The sequence below is a fragment of the Perca flavescens genome, chromosome 20 (genome assembly GCF_004354835.1).
Source record: "Perca flavescens isolate YP-PL-M2 chromosome 20, PFLA_1.0, whole genome shotgun sequence".
Lineage (NCBI taxonomy): Eukaryota > Metazoa > Chordata > Actinopteri > Perciformes > Percidae > Perca > Perca flavescens.
The window spans coordinates 23,327,385-23,352,694 of NC_041350.1; the positions used below are offsets into that span (position 1 = coordinate 23,327,385).

The following is a 25,310-nucleotide window of genomic DNA, read 5'->3' on the forward strand; positions in this document are numbered from 1 at the left end:
GTATTTACACTTGGGACTCACTAATATCATCTCTGTTGACCTGTAGAGAATGTTGCCACAACAGAGCTGGTCCCGCTACAGTCAATCACGCTATGTTGTCCTCTTTGTCCACAGACCTGTGTTCAGTATCAATATGAACTTCCTTTGACTCTCTCTCTCTCTCTCTCTCTCTCTCTCTCTCTCTCTCTCTCTCTCTCTCTCTCTCTCTCTCTCTCTCTCTCTCTCTCTGTAACTTGCATGCAGCTAAGTGGAAGATTATGTACTGTATTTATGCCATTCTGCTTTTGACTTGTATCGTTTTAAATTGGTTCAATGACTTAGATACAATATGTAATTGTCTGCCACTGGAGTCTCTCAATTGAAGCCATGGATGTAAACGCAGACTTTTGACGACTTCGTAAAGTTGCGGGGGATCATGGGAGTTGTTGTTTTCATTGCTAATCACCATTGCCGATTAAAATGTATGTTAATGGACAAGTTATTGTAATAGGCTTATTCACGTTATCCTTATTAACGTTTACAACTCAATGAAATATGTAAAACATAGATATAGTCGGTTTTAGACATTTTAATGCAGAAACATATCTTTGTTATTGTCAACACATTCTCTCAATACATTCCAACTTTCCTACGCTGTCTGTAGCTCTGTTCTCAAGACCATTCATTCCTAATGAAGATGTGCATCTTTAAAACAGGTTATGTATTAGGGCTGGGCAATACATCGATATTATATCGTTATCAAGATATGAGAGTAGATATCGTCTAAGATTTTGGATATCAGTGTATGGCATAATGGTTGTCTTTTTCTGTTTTTACAGGCTGCATTACAGTAAATTTATGTAATTTTCTTAATTTACAAGACTGTTCTAGCTGTTCTATGATTTGCCTTTACCCACTTTGTAACTATATCCACATTATTGATGGTTATTTATCTAAAATCTAATTGTAAAAATATTTTTGTTAAAGCAACAATTGTCAACCCTACAATATGGTCGCAATATCGACATCGAGGTAATTGGTCAGGAATATCATGATATATGATGTTCTCCCGATCACCCATCACTATTATGTATATATTCTTTTTTTATTTTTATTTTTTTACGCTGGGCACTGAAATTTCTAGCAAACATTACTCAAACAGAAGTGAATTGTGTATTTGTTGGGGACTATTTTTAGCTACGATTAACAAACAGTTGTAGCTCTAGTAAGCATTTAAAGCAGCAGGACGGTGTATTTTTAATTGACTCCAAATGAACTACAGTGCCCATGTTTATCACAGTGATGGAACACTTCCACACAGTGCAACAATGCGACTCATTGGTGTTTTTTTAAACAACAACGGAGCTCTCTGGCACAGAGTCATAAGCTGTATATCTGGCTGACATCTGAACAGCTTGTGACAACTAGAGACCTCAAATGTTTTAAATGCTGGCATAGCAATAGGTTTGTTGATTGTTAACATGGTGGTTAGGTTCCCTGCTCCCTCAGCACACTCTCTCCCTCTCTTGCTCAACCACACACACTTGCTACACTCAGTACCACTACGCTAAACTCTTAATAACACCATCAAAAATGAAATGTAATCTTTTTCTCGAAGATGTAATGAATCTTCTTTTGAGTTCATCTCGTATGGTTTATATTGACCGACATTTTATCTATGATGTAAGCAAGCCTGCTTTCAAGCATTGGCCCAATCGGGCAACTGGCTGCTTGTATTTACTGGCCCGATGTATGTTAACTCTGTCATTTTGGTAGGTTTCAGTGTTACAATTAGAAAACAGTGAATAAAAAAGTTAAGATTATTTAATAATGCCAACCAAATTAAACTATATGAAATTAATGTACAGGTTCCATCAACTGTGTGAAGGTAATTGTGAATATGAATGAATATAAATTGCAAAAGAGTTTTTAAAAATAAGTTTTGTTGTGGCCGGGTTGGCTCAGTAGCTAGAGCAGGCGCACATATACTGAGAGGTTTGTGCCTCGATGCAGAGGTCCAGGGTTCGAATCCGACCTGTGGCGATTTCCTGCATGTCTTCCCCCTCTCTCACCCCTTTCTCACCTAGCTGTCCTGTCAAATTAAAGGTGGAAAAGCCCCAAAAAATAAATAAGTAAGTTTTGTCTGTGAAATAAGCATTTGACCTTTTTTTTTTATCCTTACCTCAAAGAATCGGAATTGATAAGCAGAATCGGTATCTCAACCCTAGCCCAGACCCATTCCCACTGGTTGGTTGAATGCACAAGGGTGGAGTTAAGTGTTTAGTTGAACCCTACAGTGCCTTGAACATTTTTATCATGTTCCAGAATGTAAGAAGATAATGTTGTGTCATAGATAGGTGGGGGTTGAGAACAAAGGTTTTGACAATAGGTTTACACAGAAAATATTTGAAAATCAATAAAGTACCTGTATAATTTTACTTGATTGACAAAAATTGTCTAACATCATCTGTCTGGCCCTGTCAGTGTGAACTACATAAGCTTAAACAAATGAACCCTTGGCTTCCACCCATGTTTTCACTAAATTGAGGAGTGGGGGAAATGCACATGTATGCACTTTGAATGTATACGAAACATGCTTTGTGCCTTCTTTGCAAAACCGAAAACATTCCACTATCTTCTTACACGTATACATCCAAGACTGGTCAGGTGTTTGGGGGAAATGAATTCCCTGATAATACTCATTTGATATAGGAAAAATGTAGGTTTAAAATATTTCAGTTTTAGATTGATAACTTAATTTCTTTTACGATATATTGTATATTTTAAAAAGATATGTGTCCGTTTCAGAAACATCCAATTGCATTTCTGTCTGTTTTAACAAGTGTGTAAAAATGGAATTTACATAAATCTAACCAGACTGACCATTTACTCTGTAAATATACTATATAAAATGGATTGCTTACAAAGTTCAGTCTGCGTAAAATGTAGGCATGCGTCTCTCTATACATAACTCACTATCATTTTATTATTTTTACTGGCTCCAAGTACACTTTAAATCACGGCTGGATGTATGATTGAGCAAAGGCAAACTACCAAAACCATTATACAGCTACCGTCTTTTGAAACATCCAGTATATCAAGGGCTGAAATAAACTCTTAAATCATTTCCTCCGCAGATTCCTAGAGACCTTGTTTGTGTGCCAGGGTTTTGTGGTTTGAAAATATATCTTGGTAGTTATGATGCCACCATGGCAGCAATATACTTTGTTTCCATTTTCGGAGCTAAGTATTAGTCCTGCAGTCTATGTTCAGTATTATCAAAGATTTGAGCATTAAACCCTTCAAGAAGGTGGGATTTATCGCAGGGCTGTTGTACTAGACTCCATGTATACAGGATACCTAATAAACAGGCAACTGAGTATCTCTGCATAGTTTTATCATTTGGCTGAAGTGACCCTTTAATGCAATGCTGCAGAAGATGTTATGATTGCATGATATTTTGGTTTAAGTGTGGATTAACTTAAAAAGACTGCACAACACGACCTCACAGAAATGATGTTTTTAACATCTTACGTATATGAAAGGAAATCGATGGCTGCCTTGACATGACACTAGCATGGTTTGCAAAATGCTACACTAGCTGTGATGTAAAGTATAATGTATTTGTAGTAAATGGGATAAAAAAAAAGCAAAACATTTACTTCTATAAGGCCCACATTATGAATAATGTAACCACTTAAGGACTGCAACTAATGATTATTTACATTGATTAATCTGCTGTTCATTACCTTGATTAATTGATCAATTGTACGGTCTATAAAATGTCAGAAAACAATGACATCAGTTTGTTTTGTCTGACCCAAAAGATATTTGTAACAACCAGAAGTAATACCTGAATAGCCTCCCTAATATGTGATGGAGGAATAACACTCAATGTGGACCAGCATCTCAGAAGATCTAGATTGCTCGGGAGAAATGGGTATCGGCAGCAAGAGTGAGGAAAGACACAACTCAATAGGTACGTTTGAAGAGGTAAGGAAATAAACTTTAATTCTCTCTCATTCAACCGGTTTTCTTGTGTATATTTTCTTTTTAGAACAGTATTCTTCTCAAAATATCACAGGTGCAACATCACATTATACACAGAACCACCATAAACACCCTTTTACTTTTTCTGTTAAATTTCATTAAATCTGGTTAAGAATCCACTTGTCAAGTGAGTACTTAGTTGGTTCAATATCCCTATATAGATTCAAGATGTAGCCTAATGCTATGCTAGCTCCATATTATTAGTCAGGCACTCATTAATTTGTATTCATCTATATTAATGTTTAAGCTCCTATTTTTAGTGCCTCTAACCACACAAGCGGATTCTCTAAATATTTTGGTACACTTTTCTTTGTATAACCCAAATCAAATATCAATAAACTACCATATATATATAAACATGAAAATGAATCACATGAACCTCAAGGTCACCAATCACATGAACCTGTGCTTTTCCTGTAACCGTCAGAGTGATGATATAACTGAACACAGTCTAGAACTATAACCTCAATGACAAATCAATCACTATAGTATTAATAAGGAAAATGACCAAAAAGTTCAGTTCAGTGAGTTACTGGGAGAATCCATCCATTGCGGTGTTGTATTCTTTGAGCATTAAAGTGTAACGTAACAATGTCTGTTTTCTTCAAACTTGTTGTGGGGCAAGCGAAATGTAACTGTCCTACCACTTTTCTCCCTCTATTTCAATATCTCCTCGTTTGAAGGCTCATAGGGTTGGCTCGCCACTCCAGGACCAGACAATTCTCTATAACAGAGCAGGCTGGGCTGAAGACTCCAATGTCTCGTCTCGTAAAATCCCCACCACCGCTGAGGACACCCAGGACGAAGTAAGGAAGGACGTAAGGGATAGCCGACAAAAAAAAAAAAAAAGCGAAGAACCGATGAAGATGATGACGATGATGATGATGATGATTTAAGACCTGGCCTTGTATCCACAAAGCCAAAAAAAAAAAAAAAAAAAGAAAGTATTACTATATAGTTCAAACATACTTCTTAGAGCCACTACAGCACTGTTGATAATGCTTTTCTATCTTTGAATTATTAACACATTGTTTCATTCGACTGTAATCTGTCAAAAATAAAATGGTCACTCCCTTAACAACTTGTCATGTTTTCATTTCTCATTGAAAATGAATAGGGCATCTCTGTAGCAATTACATACACAACTGTTACATAGGTTAGATTCAACTAACTAAACTAGCAAGAGATAAGTCTTATCACAGCATGGTCAATAAAACATTTTAACACTAACTCACATAGAACATCATTGCTTAAAAGTTGCATTACCGTGCTACAGCAGACTACAAACATGACAAATTCTAGCAACCACTAGCATGGTTAGCGTTTGCTAGCACCGTTAGCATGGTTAGCACCGCTAAGCGCAGTTAGCGCTAAGCGCTAACGGTCGCTAATGCTAATATTTAATCCAGATTTTACATTAATTCAACAAGCTTCATACTCAACTCACCAAGAATTTTCTTTTGGCAACTAGCAGCAGGATTGTAACCACTACAGGTATTGGTTTAATTTGACCATCTATCCTCTGCTCCGTATCTCAAATGCTACTTTGGCTGAAACAAAAAAAAAGCATTTCCTCTTCCTGCTCACTTGGACTGATCCACTGAATGGGGGAGGGGTTAACAATAAGGGATTGTTTAAACCCTTTGTTAGATATTAATTATGTCAGTATGGTTGACAAAGAATATTAATCTAATCACATATATATTTTAAAATAACATACTCCCAACACATTAACTTTCAAATAATTTAGTTTTAGTTTAGATCTATTTTATAAGGTTCTGTAACCGGGGTTACACACTCCCCACTGAAAGGTGTGTACGTCCCTGTACACCTAGCTGGCTGTTTGAGCACAACTGGAGGGGGACTATAAGCATCAACCTTGGAATACATAGAACTTCGTGGTGTCTCTGCAAAAGCTAGACTTAATCCCTGAAAAAGCGACTGCACAATAGACACAAGGGGGTTCCCTAACTGGGTGTAGTGCAATCTGTCTGGGGGATCCCTAGGTCTACTGGACTGCCTGCGAGGGGCATCTTGCTCATCTTTGTTTTCTGTGTCTGCAACCACGGAATCTCCTTCCATCTGTGAATCTTCACTGTTTCCCGACATGTAACCTCCTTCTGGTTCTGTTCCAGTAATAGTTTCTTCAACTCTATGTTCAGATATAGCTTTGTCTACTTCCATTTCAGGTTCTGCTTCGGGTTCAGTTTGGCTTTCTTTTTCAGGCTCTACTTCAGGTATGGGTTCGCTTTCTGGTTCTCTTTCAGGTAAGGTTTCCCTTTCTGGTTCTTTTTCAGGTTCCATTTCCGGTAAGGTTTCTTCTCCTGGTTCTCTTTCATGTTCCATTTCTGATAAGGTTTCTTTTTCTGGATCTGATCCTCTTGCAATTTCTGGAGCATCGTCAGCTATTGGACTAGCTGGAGCATCAACAGGCACATTTTGTTCCAAGAAGTTAACCTCAGGTGAACTACATGCATTCACAATGCTACTTTGAAGAGGACGGTTGGATTTGATTTGAGCCTCCGGACAGGTTGCTGCATCTGGGCCCACTGGGGGTTCAGGCAGAGGGTCAGCGACTGTGGTTTGTCTGACTCTGCTGGGGTGCAAGGTGCTTACCACCCATGCAGAGTTTGCAGGCCGGTACTCAGGAACATCATCATCTGACTCACTCTCGCCCCCATCCTCATCAAGTATAGTAGGATCCAAGCGAGTTCTCTGGCGCGTTCGGTGGCGTGGGACTGGCTCAGGTGAGATTGGGCTGCTCTCCGTTGTAGGGAGAAATCCACAGGGCAACAAAAGATCCCTGTGCAAGGTCCTCAGGGGTCCATTCTGGTTTTCCGGTTTCACGGTGTACACTGGGAGATCGCCAGCACGTTTCGTCACTACATGAATCACCGGTTCCCATTTATCAGCAAGCTTGTGTTTCCCGCGGAGACGGACACTCCTTACCAGCACACGGTCTCCAACTTCCAGTGCAGACTCTGTGATGCGTTGATCAAATCTGGCTTTATTTCTTGCAGCGTTTTTAGCAGCATTGATGGTTGCCAGTTTATACCTCTCCTCCAAATGATACTTCAAGTTGCGTACATACTCCGAGTGGGATGTGTGAGGGTGTTCTCTGAGTGGAACTCCAAAAGCCAAGTCGATAGGCAACCTGGGATGCCGCCCAAACATCAACTCGTATGGACTGTACCCAGTGACTTCGTTTTTTGTACAATTGTAGGCATGCACCAATGGCCTTACAAAGTCACGCCAATGCACTTTGTCTTGGTCTTTCAAGGTTCCCAACATACTCAGAAGTGTTCGGTTGAACCTTTCAACAGGATTTCCCCTAGGATGGTATGGTGCTGTTCTGACCTTCTGAATTCCTGCCAATGCACATAGCTCTTTTATAGTCCTGGACTCAAAGTCAGGCCCTTGATCGCTATGTAAGCGCTCTGGAATGCCGTAATGGATGATGAAATTCTCCCAAAGACACTTCGCCACGGTACGAGCCTTCTGATTGGGTGTGGGTACTGCCACTGCATATTTAGTGTAGTGGTCTGTAATTACCAAGACATTGGTCGTGTTGCTTCTGTCTGGTTCAATCGAAAGGAAATCCATACAGACCAACTCTAACAGACGTGTGACTTGAATGTTGACAAGCGGTGCAGCCTTTTGAGGTGGGGCTTTCCTCCGTACACATCGGTCGCATGTCTTTACTTTCGCTTCCACTTCAGCAGCCATTTTAGGCCAGTAGAACCTGGATCGTAAAAGATCAGTAGTTCGCTCTATCCCTAGATGACCCATGTCGTCATGCAGACTCTTCATGGCTATTGGTCTCAACTCTTTGGGTAGGACCAGCTGGAAGGTAACATGTCCCCCTTCTTTTCTCTTCCGGTAGAGAATTCCCCCTTTCAACTCCAACCGAGGCAATTCTCTTAACAGCAGTGGGAGTTCAGGGAGCTCTTTTCGTATAGTTGGCAGGGGTTTCTGACCTGTTTCTAGTTGTATTATCACCTCATTGAGGCTGGGGTCAGCCCTCTGCTTTTCCTGCAACTCCTCCCTTGGAAGGTGTTGGATGGTGGATGTTCCCTCAGCACTTTCCGCTTGTTCAAAAATAGCAGGGATGGCGTCTGCATGCATGGCAAGGGACTCAACTAATGCAACGCAAGGCTCGTGAGATTCACTCTCTGGGTCGTGCCTAACTAGATGATGTTCACAGACTGCTTGTACCACTTCGGGTCCCACCTGGGTGAGATTCTCACCATCAAGAAAATGACGTGAGATAAATTGATGAACCCGGTCACGTTCCTTCTGCGATGCAGCGTCATCCATCAGCTGCTCATGGGGCCGTCTCGATAGACCATCAGCGTCTAAATTCTGTTTCCCGGCACGGTACTGGAGTACAAATGAGAATGTAGACAGAGCCGACAGCCATCGATAACTGGTAGCATCCAACTTTGCTGACGTGAATAGATATGTCAACGGATTGCTGTCAGTAACAACGGTAAATTGATTCCCGTATAGGTAGTCACTGAACTTTTCCGTCACACTCCACTTCAAGGCTAGAAACTCCAACTTGTGCGCAGGGATAGCGAGCCTCGCTGTGAGACAGTCCTCGGCTGGCAAATGCAATAGGTCTCATTTCTCCGCCGTGCTCCTGATAAAGTGCAGCTCCCAGTCCAGTGGTGCTCGCATCTGTGTGCAATATGTAAGGTAAGGTTGGGTTAGCGAACCCTAATACTGGAGCGGTTGTCAGCTTGTTAATGATTGTATCAAAGGCATGCTGGCAGGCTGGAGTCCAGCGGTCCCTGAAGGGTTCTTTTGGGTTGTGGTATCTCCCACTGTTCTCTTTTGGTCTCTTGGTCTTTCGCAGAGGCGGGTAGCCAACCGTTAAGTCCGTCAGCGGCTTGACAATCCCAGAGTACCCCTGGATAAACCGCCTGTAGTACCCTGAAAATCCCAAGAATGACCTCAGCTCTTTCAGGTTCTTTGGGGGAGGCCAAGTCTGTAAGGCGTTGACCTTGTCAGGATCTGTTTCGACACCGTTCCTTGACACAATGTGTCCCAAATATTTCACAGATGTTTGAAAAAATTTGCACTTGTCCACTGACAGCTTCAAGCCGTATTCCCTGAGACGGTCAAGGACTCTGAGCAATCTTCTCTCATGTTCTTCCAATGTCTCTGAGAATATGATGATGTCATCCAAAAAACAATAGCCTCCTTTAGGTTCATATCGCCCATGCATTTTTCCATGAGCCTTTGAAAAGTACTTGGCGCATTGGTGATTCCCTGGGGCATACGCTGGAATTCCCAGAATCCCAATGGGCACACAAAAAGCTGTCTTGGCTTTGTCTTCTTCCTCCATCTCTATCTGATAGTATCCAGACTTTAGGTCCAAAACAGAGAACCACTGAGATCCATGCAGCGCTGTGAAGGTCTCCTCCAGGTTGGGCAAAGCATAAGCATCTTTCACCGCCTGAATATTTAACTTCCGGTAATCAATGCAGAGCCTCACATCGCCATTTTTCTTTCTAACCACTACGATGGGAGATGAGAAAGAAGACTCAGATTCCCGGATGATGCCAGCTTCCAGTAGCTCTTGGAGGTGTTTGCGGACGGCCTGAATGTCTTGGGGATGTATGGGACGAGATCGTTGCTTGAAGGGGGTTTCATCATGAAGGTTGATATGGTGCCTCACCTTGTCAGTCCTCCCATAGTCCAAGTCATGCTGTGAGAACACATCTGGCATAGCTCGTATCTTCCGCTCAATCCTCTCCCTCCATTCGGCAGGTATCGGAGAGTCTCCAAAGTTAAACTCAATTGCGGAAGCTTGTGGTGATTTGGGCTGATCAGCTGAAGGATCTTTGGTCTTGGGTTCACCTACCCCATTAAGCACTTGGTGTATGGCACTGAGTTCAGCCAATACACCCCTTGGTGGTAGAAGAATGTCATGCTGTGTCTCATTGGTCAGTACCACTGGCACTCGATAGGGCGCTCTGGTTGGGAGGGTGAGCAGACTGCAGGTGACCAATATGCCCCCAGGAAGGGAATAGGAGGATGGTGACTCTACTACTGCCAACTTCTCTGTATGTGCTCTGCGCATGCTGGCTACTCCTTCCACCACAACTCTCTGTCCTGCCGGGATAGCTTCAGGTGAGTTTCCATGCAGTCTCACTGATCCGATATAACCATCTGTCCTTTGCTTCTGTCTAAGGGCAAGTGTTTTCAGCACCGCTTGGTAGCCGTATGCAGTTTGATGGGGTGCAACATCTGTCTCACTGTAGAGTGTGTACATTACATCTAACGTGTTGGTGCCTATTAACACGGGTGAGAGAGCCATGGCACGACAGTCTGGAACCACAAGGACTAGGGTAGGCACCTCAATGTCCACACCCAGGAAATGTTTTGGGAAGGTTATACTGATCTTGACGTAGCCGATGTATGGGACTGTCTGGCCATTGGCGCCTTCAATCTCTAGCAAATCATCAAGGGGGTGAATTGTCTGTGAGGTCAACTTCTGGTCATAGAACGACTGGGAGACAGTGGTCACTTGTGACCCTGTATCTAATAGGCAGCTGCACTCTTCTCCTGCGATGAGAGCTTTTGCAGTGCATCTGGTCCCTACTAACCCTTTCGGTAGGTGGCCCCGACCACTTGGTGAAGCTTGCTTCAGGCTAGCTCCTTGCTTGCTGTTGGGACGTTTTTGATGTTCTTCAGCTCCCGTCAGTCCCTTGACCGGAGCCGACTTTAGTTTAAAGGCAGCCCGCTGGAAGAGCTGTTTTGTGCTTCCCACACGAGTTGTCTCTCTTGCAACTGCTTCTTCTTTGCTGCTACCAAGGCTGGGTTAGCGGGCTCACTGCAATTTGTGGCGATGTGCCCGTCTTCACCACATCGGAAGCAGTACCAGGGTCTTGGCCTCCCATGCTGTGCCCTAGCAGTAGGGTTATCTGCCCTCCCACGTACATATGGTTCAGCAGGGAAGGAGAGAACTGGGCTTTTAGAGCTACCATCTGACTCTGCAGCTCCGCCATTTGTCTCTTTAGATCTTGGACAAGGGAATCAAGCTGGGAAGGACTGGACTGGGGTCGGGATGTCTGGTGGTTCTGTGTCTTTAGACCGGTTATTTGAGTCTGAAGCCCGGCTACTTGTTTCTTTAAGTTCTGGGCATCACACACAGCGTAGCTACTGTGGGGTTACTCTGCTGTTTCGTCATTTTCTGCTCCTCTTCATGAGTGCAGGCACATTGAAGATTCGTCACAGCTCGTTGCTTACAGGCCCCAAGGTGTTGCTTCATGCGGGCAGCCTTTGCAGCTTGCCTGTCTTCTTCTGTACGCAGAAGTAACAGAAGTTCTGGAAAGGATGGCGGTTTATGTTTCCTCTTCTCCAACTGAAGGTTAGCAAGCAGGTTGCTGTCCCAGCAACCTCTGCAAAACTGCCTCAGTAAGTGCTCATCTTGTTCAGCAGGACCTGCACCCCCTCTTTTAACGGCCTGGCTGAGAGTCACCTGCAACCGGTTCAGATAGTGGGAGGACTTCTCCCCAGCATCTTGCAATGTGTTCATGAATTTGGCAAAGAGCTCCTCACCGTCATCTACAGTGCCAAAAGCAAAATCCAACAGCTGCAAATAATCAATGGGAGAAGCTTGAGGGCTCAACTGTTTGACGATATCAGCTGCAGGGGATAGGAGGCTCTCAAGTATCTTTCTTGTTCTGTGTAAATCAGATATGGCTGGGTCCTTAAGCATGAGTTCAACATTAACTCGCCAACTGTCGTAATCCACTTCACTGTTGGGATGTGGACACTTCCCAGAGAATGAGCGCAATCTACTAGACGTGGGGATTTGAAGGGAGCTGTCTGTATTCCTTACAATGTGCTCTACCACTACTCTCTGTATTTCTGGTGGATTGACGTCATTGATCCTAAGAATGGAAGAGCTCTTTGATCCAGTAGAGATGAGTGGAATTGAATCCTCAACTCTTAGTGTGGGCCCCGACATCGCAGTAGCAGAAGGTGCTGCTTGGGTCAGGTTAGCAGGGGGTGCAGCAGCTGGACGGGTTAAGGAATGGGCTGCCGCATTGAGCTTGGCGAGTTCTGCTGCAAGGAGTTCCTCTAGCGTTTTGCCAGTTGCACGTGCAACTGCCTGCAACTGTTCCAGGTAAGTCTCAGTTGTGGTGCTACTTATTTCAGGAGCATATACGTCCGCCAGCAGTTTCAAGTGGTAGCAGGCTCCTTCTTCACCCTGGCATTGAAATATGTCAGGCAGTAGAGGTTTGAGTGACTGTATTGCAGCTTCGTCAGTGTATTCAACTACTACATGTTCGTGAAACTTTGAGTTAGGGGCATCTATGCTAATAAATCTGGCAATATCACCATACTGCTTCAAATACTCAACTAGTTTTTTGTTAGACTCTACATCAAGAGATCCACTAATAATAATAGAGTTCTGAACTTTAACGTTAGCGGTCTCAATGACATCCATGGCAGCTTTTATAGTAGTTATGTCGTCACTAGAGCCGCTCGATAAACCCAATTTCTCCTGGCTGGCTCGCCAGAATTATGTAACAACCAGAAGTAATACCTGAATAGCCTCCCTAATATGTGATGGAGAAATAACACTCAATGTGGACCAGCATCTCAGAAGATCTAGATTGCTCGGGAGAAATGGGTATCGGCAGCAAGAGTGAGGAAAGACACAACTCAATAGGTACGTTTGAAGAGGTAAGGAAATAAACTTTAATTCTCTCTCATTCAACCGGTTTTCTTGTGTATATTTTCTTTTTAGAACAGTATTCTTCTCAAAATATCACAGGTGCAACATCACATTATACACAGAACCACCATAAACACCCTTTTACTTTTTCTGTTAAATTTCATTAAATCTGGTTAAGAATCCACTTGTCAAGTGAGTACTTAGTTGGTTCAATATCCCTATATAGATTCAAGATGTAGCCTAATGCTATGCTAGCTCCATATTATTAGTCAGGCACTCATTAATTTGTATTCATCTATATTAATGTTTAAGCTCCTATTTTATAGTGCCTCTAACCACACAAGCGGATTCTCTAAATATTTTGGTACACTTTTCTTTGTATAACCCAAATCAAATATCAATAAACTACCATATATATATAAACATGAAAATGAATCACATGAACCTCAAGGTCACCAATCACATGAACCTGTGCTTTTCCTGTAACCGTCAGAGTGATGATATAACTGAACACAGTCTAGAACTATAACCTCAATGACAAATCAATCACTATAGTATTAATAAGGAAAATGACCAAAAAGTTCAGTTCAGTGAGTTACTGGGAGAATCCATCCATTGCGGTGTTGTATTCTTTGAGCATTAAAGTGTAACGTAACAATGTCTGTTTTCTTCAAACTTGTTGTGGGGCAAGCGAAATGTAACTGTCCTACCACTTTTCTCCCTCTATTTCAATATCTCCTCGTTTGAAGGCTCATAGGGTTGGCTCGCCACTCCAGGACCAGACAATTCTCTATAACAGAGCAGGCTGGGCTGAAGACTCCAATGTCTCGTCTCGTCTCGAATTTTTATCTGAATTCTCAGAGTTTTTATCATGTGTAGTCCTTAAATCAGACAAAGTACTTATTGTTGGTGATTTTAATATCCATGTGGACGTTGACAGCAATAGCCTTACTACTGCTTTCAACTCATTACTGGATTCAATCGGTTTCAGTCAGAGTGTGCACAAGGCGACGCACTGTTTTAACCACACCCTCGACCTTGTGCTGGCATATGGTATTGAAATTGAGGATTTAATAATATTTCCGCAGAATCTGGTATTATCAGATCATTTTTTAATTACTTTTGAATTCTTGCTACCTGACCATACTAAACCAGATAGCAGCTTCTACACTAGATGCCTATCTGACAGTGCTATAGCTAAATTTAAGGAAAATATTCCTACAGCATTCCAGTCTGTCGTGCCTTAACATAACAGAGGACCTCTATGTTAACCTCAGTCCCTCTCAAATTGATACATTTGTAGACGGTGCTACGACTTGCCTACGGACGACCTTAGACTCTGTCGCTCCTCTCAAAAAAAGAAGACGATAAAGCAAAGGAAATTAGCTCCTTGGTATAACTCCCAAACTCGCAAATTAAAACAAATCTCACGAAACATCGAAAGTAAGTGGCGCTCCACCAAAGTGGAGGAATCCCGTTTGGAATGGCAAGACAGTCTGAAAACCTATAGGAAGGCCCTAAGAAAGGCCAGATCAGACTATTACTCATCATTAATAGAAGAAAACAAGAACAACCCAAGGTTTCTTTTCAGCACTGTAGCCAGGCTGACAGATAGCCACAGCTCTACTGAGCCATCTATTCCTCTAGCTCTCAGTAGTGATGACTTCATGAGCTTCTTTAATGATAAAATTATAACAATTAGAGATAAAATTCATCACCTTTTGCCCTTAACTTCTAACAGTTCATCTTTAAATGCAGGACCGCTAGAAAGAACGACGACTCCCGACATATACTTGGACTGCTTTTATCCTATAGACCTTCAACAATTAATGTTAAAGATATCCTCAGCTAAGCCGTCTACCTGTCTCTTAGACCCCATCCCAACGAGGCTACTCAAAGAAGCGTTACCCGTGGTAAACACTTCATTATTAGATATGATCAACATGTCCTTACTAACAGGTTATGTACCGCAGTCATTTAAAATTGCTGTGATAAAACCTCTTCTGAAAAAAACCCACCCTAGATCCTGAGGTCTTAGCAAACTATAGACCTATATCTAACCTTCCCTTTCTATCCAAGATCCTTGAGAAGGTGGTTGCTAATCAGTTATGTGATTTTCTACATAGCAACAGTCTATTTGATGATTTTCAATCAGGATTTAGAAAGAATCATAGCACAGAGACGGCACTGGTGAAAATTACTAACGACCTTCTAACTGCTGCAGACAAAGGACTTGTCTCCATTCTTGTTCTACTAGATCTTAGTGCTGCATTTGACACTATTGACCATACTATCCTGTTACAGAGACTGGAACACTTAGTTGGCATTAAAGGAATCGCACTAAGCTGGTTTAAGTCCTATTTCTCTGAACGATCCCAGTTTGTTAATGTTAATGATAAACCCTCCAAGCACGCTAAAGTTAGCCATGGCGTTCCTCAAGGCTCAGTGCTTGGACCAATTCTATTTTCCTTATATATGCTTCCTCTAGGTAATATTATTAGGAAACACTCGATTAACTATCACTGTTACGCAGACGATACCCAATTATATCTGTCAATTAAGCCAGATGAAAGTGGTCAGTTAGCAAGACTTCAAACGTGTATTGAGGATATAAAATCCTGGATGACCCACAATTTCCTGATGTTAAACTCAGACAAAACTGAAGTTATTGTGATAGGACCAACGCACCGCCGAACCGTTTTCGAAAGATATAGTTACTCTGGATGGTATTACCCTGGCCTCCAGCACTGCTGTCAGAAATCTAGGAGTTATTTTTGATCAGGATATATCCTTCAACGCCCACTTAAAACAAACCTCAAGAATAGCCTTTTTCCATCTTCGTAACATTGCCAAAATTAGGAATATCCTGTCTCAAAACGATGCTGAAAAACTAGTCCATGCATTCGTTACTTCTAGACTAGATTACTGCAATTCCTTATTATCAGGTTGCCCAAATAAGTCCATTAAGACTCTCCAACTGATCCAGAATGCTGCAGCACGTGTTCTGACGAGAACTAAGAGAAGAGATCATATTTCTCCTGTATTAGCTTCTCTGCATTGGCTTCCAGTGAAATATAGGATTGAATTTAAAATCCTCCTTCTGACTTACAAAGCTCTAAATGGTCAAGCACCATCATACTTAGAAGAGCTCATAGTACCTTATTGTCCCACTAGAGCACTGCGCTCCCAGAATGCGGGGGCTACTTATGGTTCCTAGAGTCTCTGGAAGTAGACTGGGGCCAGGGCCTTCAGCTATCAGGCTCCAGTATTATGGAACCAGCTCCCAGTCGGGGTTCGAGAGGCAGACACCGTTACCACATTTAGGAGTAAACTGAAAACCCTCCTCTTTGATAAAGCTTATAGTTAGGGACGAGGAGTTGAAGCGTCCACCTAACCCGGCCCACTGCTTCTCCTCGTAGTCATCAGTTTTTTCTATACTGTATAATTAATAATCGAGCGAGAGTAGAGGGAGGCAGGCCAGTACAGCCCGATCCGGTTGGGGGGGAGTTCTAGCCCGACCAGGCACCTCTCTTTAACCTGCCTCTCTTAAGTTATGCTATTACAATTCTAGACTGCCGGGGAGGCTGTTCCTCCCTAAGACACACTGAGCTGCTCTCTCATCTCTACTTGTTACTTTTGTATGCATCCTGTCCCAGAAATGCTTGTTACTAATCTAGCTCTGGGGAGTTTACTCCCCGGAGTCCTTATGTTTCTTCTTCGCAGAGCTATGCTCTGCGATTCTCTGCATTTCCCGGCTGCATCCTGCTGCGTCCTGCTGCATCCGCAGCCTCCACCCGTGCTCTGCAGCGCCACGTTACATCCCGCAACGCCCTGCTGTGATGTTCATACGCACAGAGTAGTCAGGATCCGGTATAGGAGACTGCACTACTCAGTATGACACGATGTGCCCTGCTATGACATGAACTTCCACGATAACCTTCGAAGTCAATGTGACTTCTAATGTGACTGTTATCACCACTGTTCATCACGCCCCCAACCGGCCCGTCAGACACTGCCTACCAAGAGTCTGGGTCTGCCGAGGTTTCTTCCTAAAAGGGAGTTTTTTCTTGCCACTGTCGCAATAGCCACTACTAATGCTTGCTCTTGAGGGAATTACTGTAATTGTTGGGGTTTTGGAATTTATAGAGTGTGGTCTAGACCTACTCTATCTGTAAAGTGTCTCGAGATAACTTTTGTTATGATTTGATACTATAAATAAAATTGAATTGAAATTGAATTGAATTAAAATCCCCACCACCGCTGAGGACACCCAGGACGAAGTAAGGACGTAAGGGATAGCCGACAAAAAAAAAAGCAAAGAACCGATGAAGATGATGACGATGATGATGATGATGACGAAGACCTGGCCTTGTATCCACAAAGCCAAAAAAAAAAAAAAGTATTACTATATAGTTCAAACATACTTCTTAGAGCCACTACAGCACTGTTGATAATGCTTTTCTATCTTTGAATTAACACATTGTTTCATTCGACTGTAATCTGTCAAAAATAAAATGGTCACTCCCTTAACAACTTGTCATGTTTTCATTTCTCATTGAAAATGAATAGGGCATCTCTGTAGCAATTACATACACAACTGTTACATAGGTTAGATTCAACTAACTAAACTAGCAAGAGATAAGTCTTATCACAGCATGGTCAATAAAACATTTTAACACTAACTCACATAGAACATCATTGCTTAAAAGTTGCATTACCGTGCTACAGCAGACTACAAACATGACAAATTCTAGCAACCACTAGCATGGTTAGCGTTTGCTAGCACCGTTAGCATGGTTAGCACCGCTAGCGCGCTAGCGCAGTTAGCGCGCTAGCGCTAACGGTCGCTAATGCTAATATTTAATCCAGATTTTACATTAATTCAACAAGCTTCATACTCAACTCACCAAGAATTTTCTTTTGGCAACTAGCAGCAGGATTGTAACCACTACAGGTATTGGTTTAATTTGACCATCTATCCTCTGCTCCGTATCTCAAATGCTACTTTGGCTGAAACAAAAAAAAAGCATTTCCTCTTCCTGCTCACTTCGACTGATCCACTGAATGGGGGAGGGGTTAACTATAAGGGATTGTTTAAACCCTTTGTTAGATATTAATTATGTCAGTATGGTTGACAAAGAATATTAATCTAATCACATATATATTTTAAAATAACATACTCCCAACACATTAACTTTCAAATAATTCAGTTTTAGTTTAGATCTATTTTATAAGGTTCTGTAACCGGGGTTACATATTCAGTTTACTATCACACATGACAAAAAAAGCAGGCAGCTTAGTTATGTTTGGTAAAGTTCAGTTCCTGACTACATCCTGTTTGATCAAACTGTCAAGTGGAAGTTGGAACAGTAACCGCCACCAGATGATGATTATGATAATAATAATGATGTTAGTAATAACAATGCGTAACATTTTATTTTCTCTCTCCACAGAGTCTTTGGCTTCTACAAAGGGATCCTGCCTCCGATTCTGGCAGAGACACCAAAGAGAGCGGTCAAGGTGAGATAAGGATATGAATGTGGATTCACAGAAAACCAGTTAAAGCTTTTAGTGCTATGATGCAATGCTCAGGCTGTTTTACTGCGAACTGCTCTATTGCCATATAAACACACTCCAACCGCACTTGCTCTAATATGATACACACATGTTGATTAAACACCTGAGGTCCGCCGCCATGTCTGCCTCCTCAGCCACTCCTATTTGTTCTGTTGGCCTACTAAATATTGACCTACAAGCATTTACAGCAAGCCTTTCCCTGAGCCTCCATCTTTTGATATATGTTTGTAGGAGTGAAGGCTTATACCATATAATGGGGGTGGTGGTGGGGTGGGGGGGCTTATGCCTGGCATGGAGCTGCCCTGTAATGAGATACTGGAGACGAGGATGTGTGAACTTTAAAAAATAAGCACTCACACTGAGAAGATGTGGTAATCGCTCACACAGCGAACAAAGCTGGTTGATGGTGAGAAATGTCTGGAGCGAAGGATTAAAGCAAATTAAAGCTCCGATTAAAACACCTCTGCTGGCGTTAATCCCTTTGCTCAGATAAACAAACCAGTGGATGTGTCTCCTTTTCAGAGTGTACATTAGAGCGTTGTCTTTCAACACAGATTGTGGTCCAAGATTTATAGTACGGCTGGATTTTCACCTGCAAGTTGATTTGATACAATGCTCACCCAACTTCCCCTTTCCTCCTGTGTGTTTTTAAGGTGTGTGTGTGTGTGTGTGTGTGTGTGTGTGTGTGTGTGTGTGTGTGTGTGTGTGTGTGTGTGTGTGTGTACTTTTACTTTTACTTTCTGACAGCTCGTTTATCCTAATCTTCCCTCTGCAGTTCTTCACATTTGAACAATACAAGAAGTTGCTGAATTTGACCCCTTTGTCTCCTGGTTTGGTGAGTCTTTACACACAGAAACACCTGAATACACTCTCACCTGAAAAATAAACATGAACAGGACTAGGAGGTGCATTAGACCAAGTGTAACTATCTATGTCTATGTCTATGTCTAATTTGAACATATGTGTCAGTGGCTTGTTGATATTTACAATTTCCTGTCCTGGCCTGGGACACACATTCATACGGTTTGATAAAAGGACTTATTGGACTTTAACTTATCATTGCACTAAAAAGGGGAAAAAATGCATATCCCATTGTACAGTAATTGTTTTTTGCAATTTTGTCATTCAGTAAAAAAAACCTTATCATTGCAATTACAATAACGAGCGTAGCGGTCCTCAATTTAGGTGATCCTTTACGTCTCAGCTCCGGTTTTTCCTGCATATTGTGTGTGTGTGTGTGTGTGTGTGTGTGTGTGTGTGTGTGTGTGTGTGGTCAGTCGCGTGGTAGAACTGAGCAGCAGAGAGCCGACAGGATTAAAACGGCAGCAGCTTTCAGAGACTTAAACATCGTTACAGTCTACATTGATGTTAAAATCTATACAGGTTGGCAGGACGGTCTGGAATGTTTTGCAGTTCTACTGGAACATAGGGTCAGTTTCAGAAAATATGACAGAAAGTTAGTTTTATAAGACTTACCTACTGCACCTTTAAGTGAAGAGAGCCTGGAATAACACTTTGGTCAGGTGTTAAACACATATGAAAGCATCCTTGATGGCTAACTAACACTTTCAAATACCGGGTAACTAAATAAAGGTATAAATAAATAAAGCTAACTAGCAGTCCAGGAACCATCTTAAATTACCAACAATTGGGTCCAATTTATCTTGCATTGCAAAGTATTATGAAAGGAAAATCTAACCAAATGGATTAAACCACATAACAAATGTTAAGTATGATTTATGCTGTAAGATTGTAGTTGTAGTAATATGCATGATTACATATGTCAATGTGATTTTGATTTAGGTTTTCTTAGATTTTAAACAGAACCTGAAAGATCAGTTTCACTTTTAGGAATGATATGTATGAAGTGTGGCATTTAAAGTCAGCTGATCAGGGTGGTACTAATGACCTCATGTTTCTGCCTGAACCTACACTGTCTGAGTTTCATTCCACAGAGCAGCCAGAAGAAAACTTGGGTTTCTACCACTATGTGTAAAGTCAGTGTAACTGGCAGCTTGGCAGGAGCCCTTTTTTATTACAGAGGCTTTGTTTTGATTTTATGGGCTCCAAGTGTGAGAAAATGTATAGTGATTAGCATGGGCAAATGTAATCCTCCTCAAAACATTACAAGCTAATACAATTGTTACTAGGGGGGTGCAGTCGGTACTGTAATTATCGTGACTGTTTTCATTTATTAATTTTCTTTATTCCATCAAATTAGATTTGAAATGAAACAATTGAGATTTAAGTGCAGGTTTAAAGTTGGGCACACACTGTGTGTTTTTATAATTCTTGTACATTGCATTAAGTCACCCTAATCTTTTCAATCTCCTTTTTCTGCCTGGCCAGAACCTCCAACTTTTATAGTAACTACTTTTGGACTTCCAACCGATCATCTGACAGCCAGATCATTGATCCTTCAGGCAATTAATTGGGTATTGTGACCCTCCTCGCACTGCAAGTCAAACGACAACCGATCTGGCAATGATTGGCCCAATTCCAAAATTAGTTAAGGGCGACCAGTTGAAGATTAAAATCTGGCTTGGTGTGTACTATTTTTACAATTACAAATTAGTAAAACCCAGGGTAAAGTGAATAAGGAGGAGAACAACCAAAACACATTTTTAAAGATGAAATGCATCACTTAAACCTTAAAGTCATTGTTTAATTTGAAATCCAGTGTTCTGGAGTAAAGCCAACATAATGGCTAATAGCTAACATAAAGCTGTCCTAAAAACACTTCACTGAATGTTCACTCGCTAATTCTGCAGGCCAATAATTTACAAGTGGTATTAATCCGTAACCATTCTGGTTTCTGTTATATTGAGTCAGAGTTTTAAGTTAGACAGATCTTCGTTGCTGGGGTGTGGTCCTCACAACACCACCTATTCAGGTGGCAGCCAAGTGTCAGGTGTGATGGATGGTTTACCTGTGACTCAACGTGGAGGCCACCCTGTCATGGCGCATATCTTGTTTTTACAGCCATTGGTTATCTGTCCCATCCATCATGCTCTCCCCTTCTTTCTCTATCTCTTCCTCTTCCTCGAGTGCCTCCAACCCCATTTCCCCCAGAGGCCCTCGCGTATCAAGTACTATAATCACATCTGATCATTAGTGCGAGTGAATTACAGATTGGTTCTGAATGACTTTCTCCCTTTCCTATTTAGCGTGGCACAGCTGAATGCCTTCACCCTGATTAATGAGGACACACACTGTAATAATACAAATAAGGAATTAAAACCTGCCTGGCTGGCTGGCTGGCTGTGTAAACATTGCGAGGCATGTCTGAGAGGATGGGTCCCGGGGCCCTGACAGCAGGATAAAGAGGCAGGAAGAGTAATGACCTATAGACACGTTCTTGACATGTTCCCATTACGCTTCTCTGTGAGCATGCATGCACGCACACTCGCATGCAGTCATGTACTGCCCCATGCAAATAGATACAATGTTGTCAGGATTGTACATTATATACATTTGTATACAGGTAGTATACGTGTTAACTCTTCTGGTGGCACAAAATGAAGTGCTTTGGTTATTAGATTTTTTTTTTTTTTCTGAATAAAGTTTTGCACAGTTTTTAATAATGAATCTTAACCAGTTTGCTACTTTGCTCACATTCCTATTTTCTCTCCTTTCGTTCACCTTCCTCTCCCTCCTGGCTGTCATCCAACATTTCGTCAAATGATAACAAACACAGGTGTCTTGTGTCTTCAAACGTTTGTCAAACGACAACAATTACAGGCATGACAGAAACCTTTGTCTATTTTAGACGAGACAAAAATACTCTGGAAAAAAGTTTCTCAAAAACCAAACTGCGATTCAGCATTAGGCTCTTGTAGCGCCGACACGCTTATTGTATACATCAGTTTGTCTATTCTGCTCTGTCTCTACCCAGATATTATCTGCCCATTCTCACTCCTAAATCATGCCCATCTCACCTCCAGGCACTGTCTGTAGCAGGGCTCGGTGCAGGCTTGACTGAGGCTGTCGTCGTCAATCCGTTCGAAGTGGTGAAAGTCAGTCTCCAGGCCAACAGAGACTCCTTTACAGAGGTTGATTGAAATAAAATCCTGTAATTTGTTTCCATAGATTCCCAGTGAGTTTTTTTGCCAGCATGTGACATGTCTTTCTTTTGAATTCACTCTCTCCAATACAGCAACCCTCTTCATTTGCTCAAGCAAGGCGCATAATTAAGTCCGAGGGATTCGGATTCAGGGGCCTGAATAAAGGACTAACATCGACACTGGGACGCCATGGCATTTTCAACATGATCTACTTTGGCTTCTACTTCAATGTCAAGGATGCTATTCCTACCAGCCCGGTAATATGGCAATCAAAATATATGATCACACGCCGACCTGCAGTGCTGTTTTTTGTTTTTCGGACAAGTGCAACCCAAGCCAAGTGACAGATACACCACTTCAGCTTTGCTTTGGTGTTTGTCACCTTGACTACACCTAATTTTTGCTAACATTAGGCTATATGATAAGCACATGTCTCAGCCACCTCGCCAGTGGGGAATTGCAAGTGTTAGACAGTATGATTAGTTACCCTGACTACCATGGCAAGGAGGAAGTAAAAATCAGAAAGGAGATTGTAAGATCAGCCCCGCTAATGCCTCGTCTGTTTGCTCGTCATAACATCCTCAAAGTTTCAGATTACACATCCGGCAGCGCCTGATGGCCCAAACAAAAGTTAATTTTGTTTAATGGAAACGTTACCATACGCCAGTTCCACATGTACAAACCGGAGCATTAGATTAACTCCAATGAACTAATTGGAAGCAGACAACTGTACTATTTTCAAGAGAAAGTTACAGTGGGAGGCCAAGCTCTGCTATATTTTCAACATTTTTCCAGTGACGCATGTTGTACAGAGAAGCAAGTGGTCATCCTCTGAATGATAATTATGTGGCTGGATGACCCAAATAGCTCTCGTCTTAGATTGTGGCCATCGCTTTTGGGAATGATCCATCGGTGTTTATGTTGATGGAATGATCCTGTTTGTGAAAGGCTAACAATTACTATTGTTGAGGCAGAAAGGGATAAATATTGTGGCCTCTGACGGCTTACAGGCTGAGCTGATAGTGGCGTTTCTCCAAAGCCTTTTTGTCAGCACCATGAGCAGTCAGCTTGCAACTCAAACATGTCCATAGTGAAATTAAGCTGGTCAAGCTCAGGCTTCTCTCATATCTCTCTCTACATTAATTGTACAGAGTAGGCAGATAGCACACTGCCATCATTCACAAGTCAATGTGTAAGGGGATGTTAGCTTTAGGCTGTTAGGAAGTGGGTTGATGGGTGTACTTAGGCCGCGGGTATATTACCCCCTTCCCCACATCCCACTTGAAAAAACCAGAAGAAGTGGGATTAGCTGTTGATTTACCTCGGCTCTCAGGGTGTCCAGCCGCTTGAGAAAGGCCTGGACCAGAGAGGCTGCTGTCATTTGTAAAAATATCCCGGCCAATTAGCTGTCGGAGCTCTCCGAGTCTGGGCTTCTTTGGTACAGTAATACCCCTGTGCCGAGTCACAGCCCAATTACCCAAATTGTCCCCATATGCCTCCCCAGTCTGCCTGCATGCACCCTGTTTATAAATTCTCTGTCTTGGCTTCCCAAAGAACATGTGCTTCTGTTCAGCCAATCAAAACGCTGCACCATAGTCAGGAAGCACTAATCTGACCCCCCCGCTACCATAAAATGATCAGGGCTTTAATGCCAGCTTTGCAATCATATGCACAAGCCCCCTCATGCTCTCCCTCACATATACATACACATAATGCCGGACCATTTATTTTAACTCCATGGCACTACTTTCTCTCTGTTTCCGTACCTTTTATTTACTACTCATGTTTTGTTCAGTGATATTTAACACCTGGTGCTTACTCTAGAAATCTTTCCAGTTAAGTGGTGCTCTTTGAACGTGCATACTTTTATTTTAATCCTGTATCTCGTCTTCTTTACCAGGACCCTACCCTGGAGTTCATGAGGAAGTTTGCTATTGGCCTCGTGTCTGGGACCATCTCCTCCTGCGTCAACATTCCCTTCGACGTAGCCAAGAGCCGCATCCAAGGCCCCCAGCCTGTGCCCGGAGAGATCAAGTACCGCACCTGCTTCCAGTCCATGGCACTGGTGTACCGGGAGGAGGGGTACGAACAAGGGGGGGATCAGTAGGGGACCATCAGTAAAAAAATGTAAACACTGTCACCGAAGCTTCCAAGAATTAATGAGGCACTTTTTCTGCTTGGTTAGCAATTGATAGTTGGTTATCTGCCAAACTGTCTGTCATAAAGGACAAATGTACCAGCTGCAGCTACAAGTTAGCAGGGTTTGATTGTGCGGTGTGAGTTTCCTGCACTAACTACAGGGGAAGTGCATGAATAGCTTGATGCAAAGCTGTGATCCCATGAATGGAAACAAAATAGTGACGTTACATTCCGCGCTGTTTTCACCACGTGTGTGATCATACATTTCTGCAGTCTGTCAGACATACAGTAAATGTTAACATATTTTCAAGGCTCGGAGAATGGCAGCTCTAAATGGAAGCTTCAAGGAAAAGGTGTATGTTATGTTAGCAATTGCCCTAGGCTTTCCACTTTCCCCCATGCAGCTCCACTAGACAAGGGCCAGCGAGATGTTTGTAGTTAGTGGACGCAGGAGCCTCGGGGGCTGCTGCAGGAACGGCACTGAAACGTTGTCGTCGCAGGGGTGCATGGATAGTGCCCCCTCCACCACAACCAGTCCCCTGCTCTAACGCAACACAGTCCCAGCTAATTAGTGGTCCCAATGGGAGACGTCGTTAAGCAGACCCTAACGAGCCGCGCGGCGCTCCACGGGTCAATCTAATCAGACAGAGGGCCAGGGAGGAAGTGGGTCGAGCCTTATTAACGCCATCAGTGGCGGGGGCAGGGAGCGGGACAGGGAGCACGAGGCGGAGGCAGGCAGCCACTGATCACCTTGAATGCATTAAGGGGCAGGTACTCGCCAGCGCTGGCCGTTAGACACCAACTAT

At 42.5% G+C, this 25,310-nt stretch overlaps 1 protein-coding gene across 3 annotated transcripts in view; it reads left to right on the forward strand.

The window, feature by feature from the left end:
* slc25a21 (solute carrier family 25 member 21) overlaps positions 1–25,310 on the forward strand; it is a 113,227-nt gene that overhangs the window by 85,605 nt on the left and 2,312 nt on the right. For all 3 annotated transcript variants that reach the window (XM_028565662.1, XM_028565663.1, XM_028565664.1), the window contains 5 exons: positions 18,178–18,244; positions 19,077–19,136; positions 22,246–22,353; positions 22,458–22,622; positions 24,266–24,447. In XM_028565662.1, the coding sequence (XP_028421463.1) occupies positions 18,178–18,244; positions 19,077–19,136; positions 22,246–22,353; positions 22,458–22,622; positions 24,266–24,447 (582 nt within the window). The remainder of the gene's footprint in view (positions 1–18,177; positions 18,245–19,076; positions 19,137–22,245; positions 22,354–22,457; positions 22,623–24,265; positions 24,448–25,310) is intronic.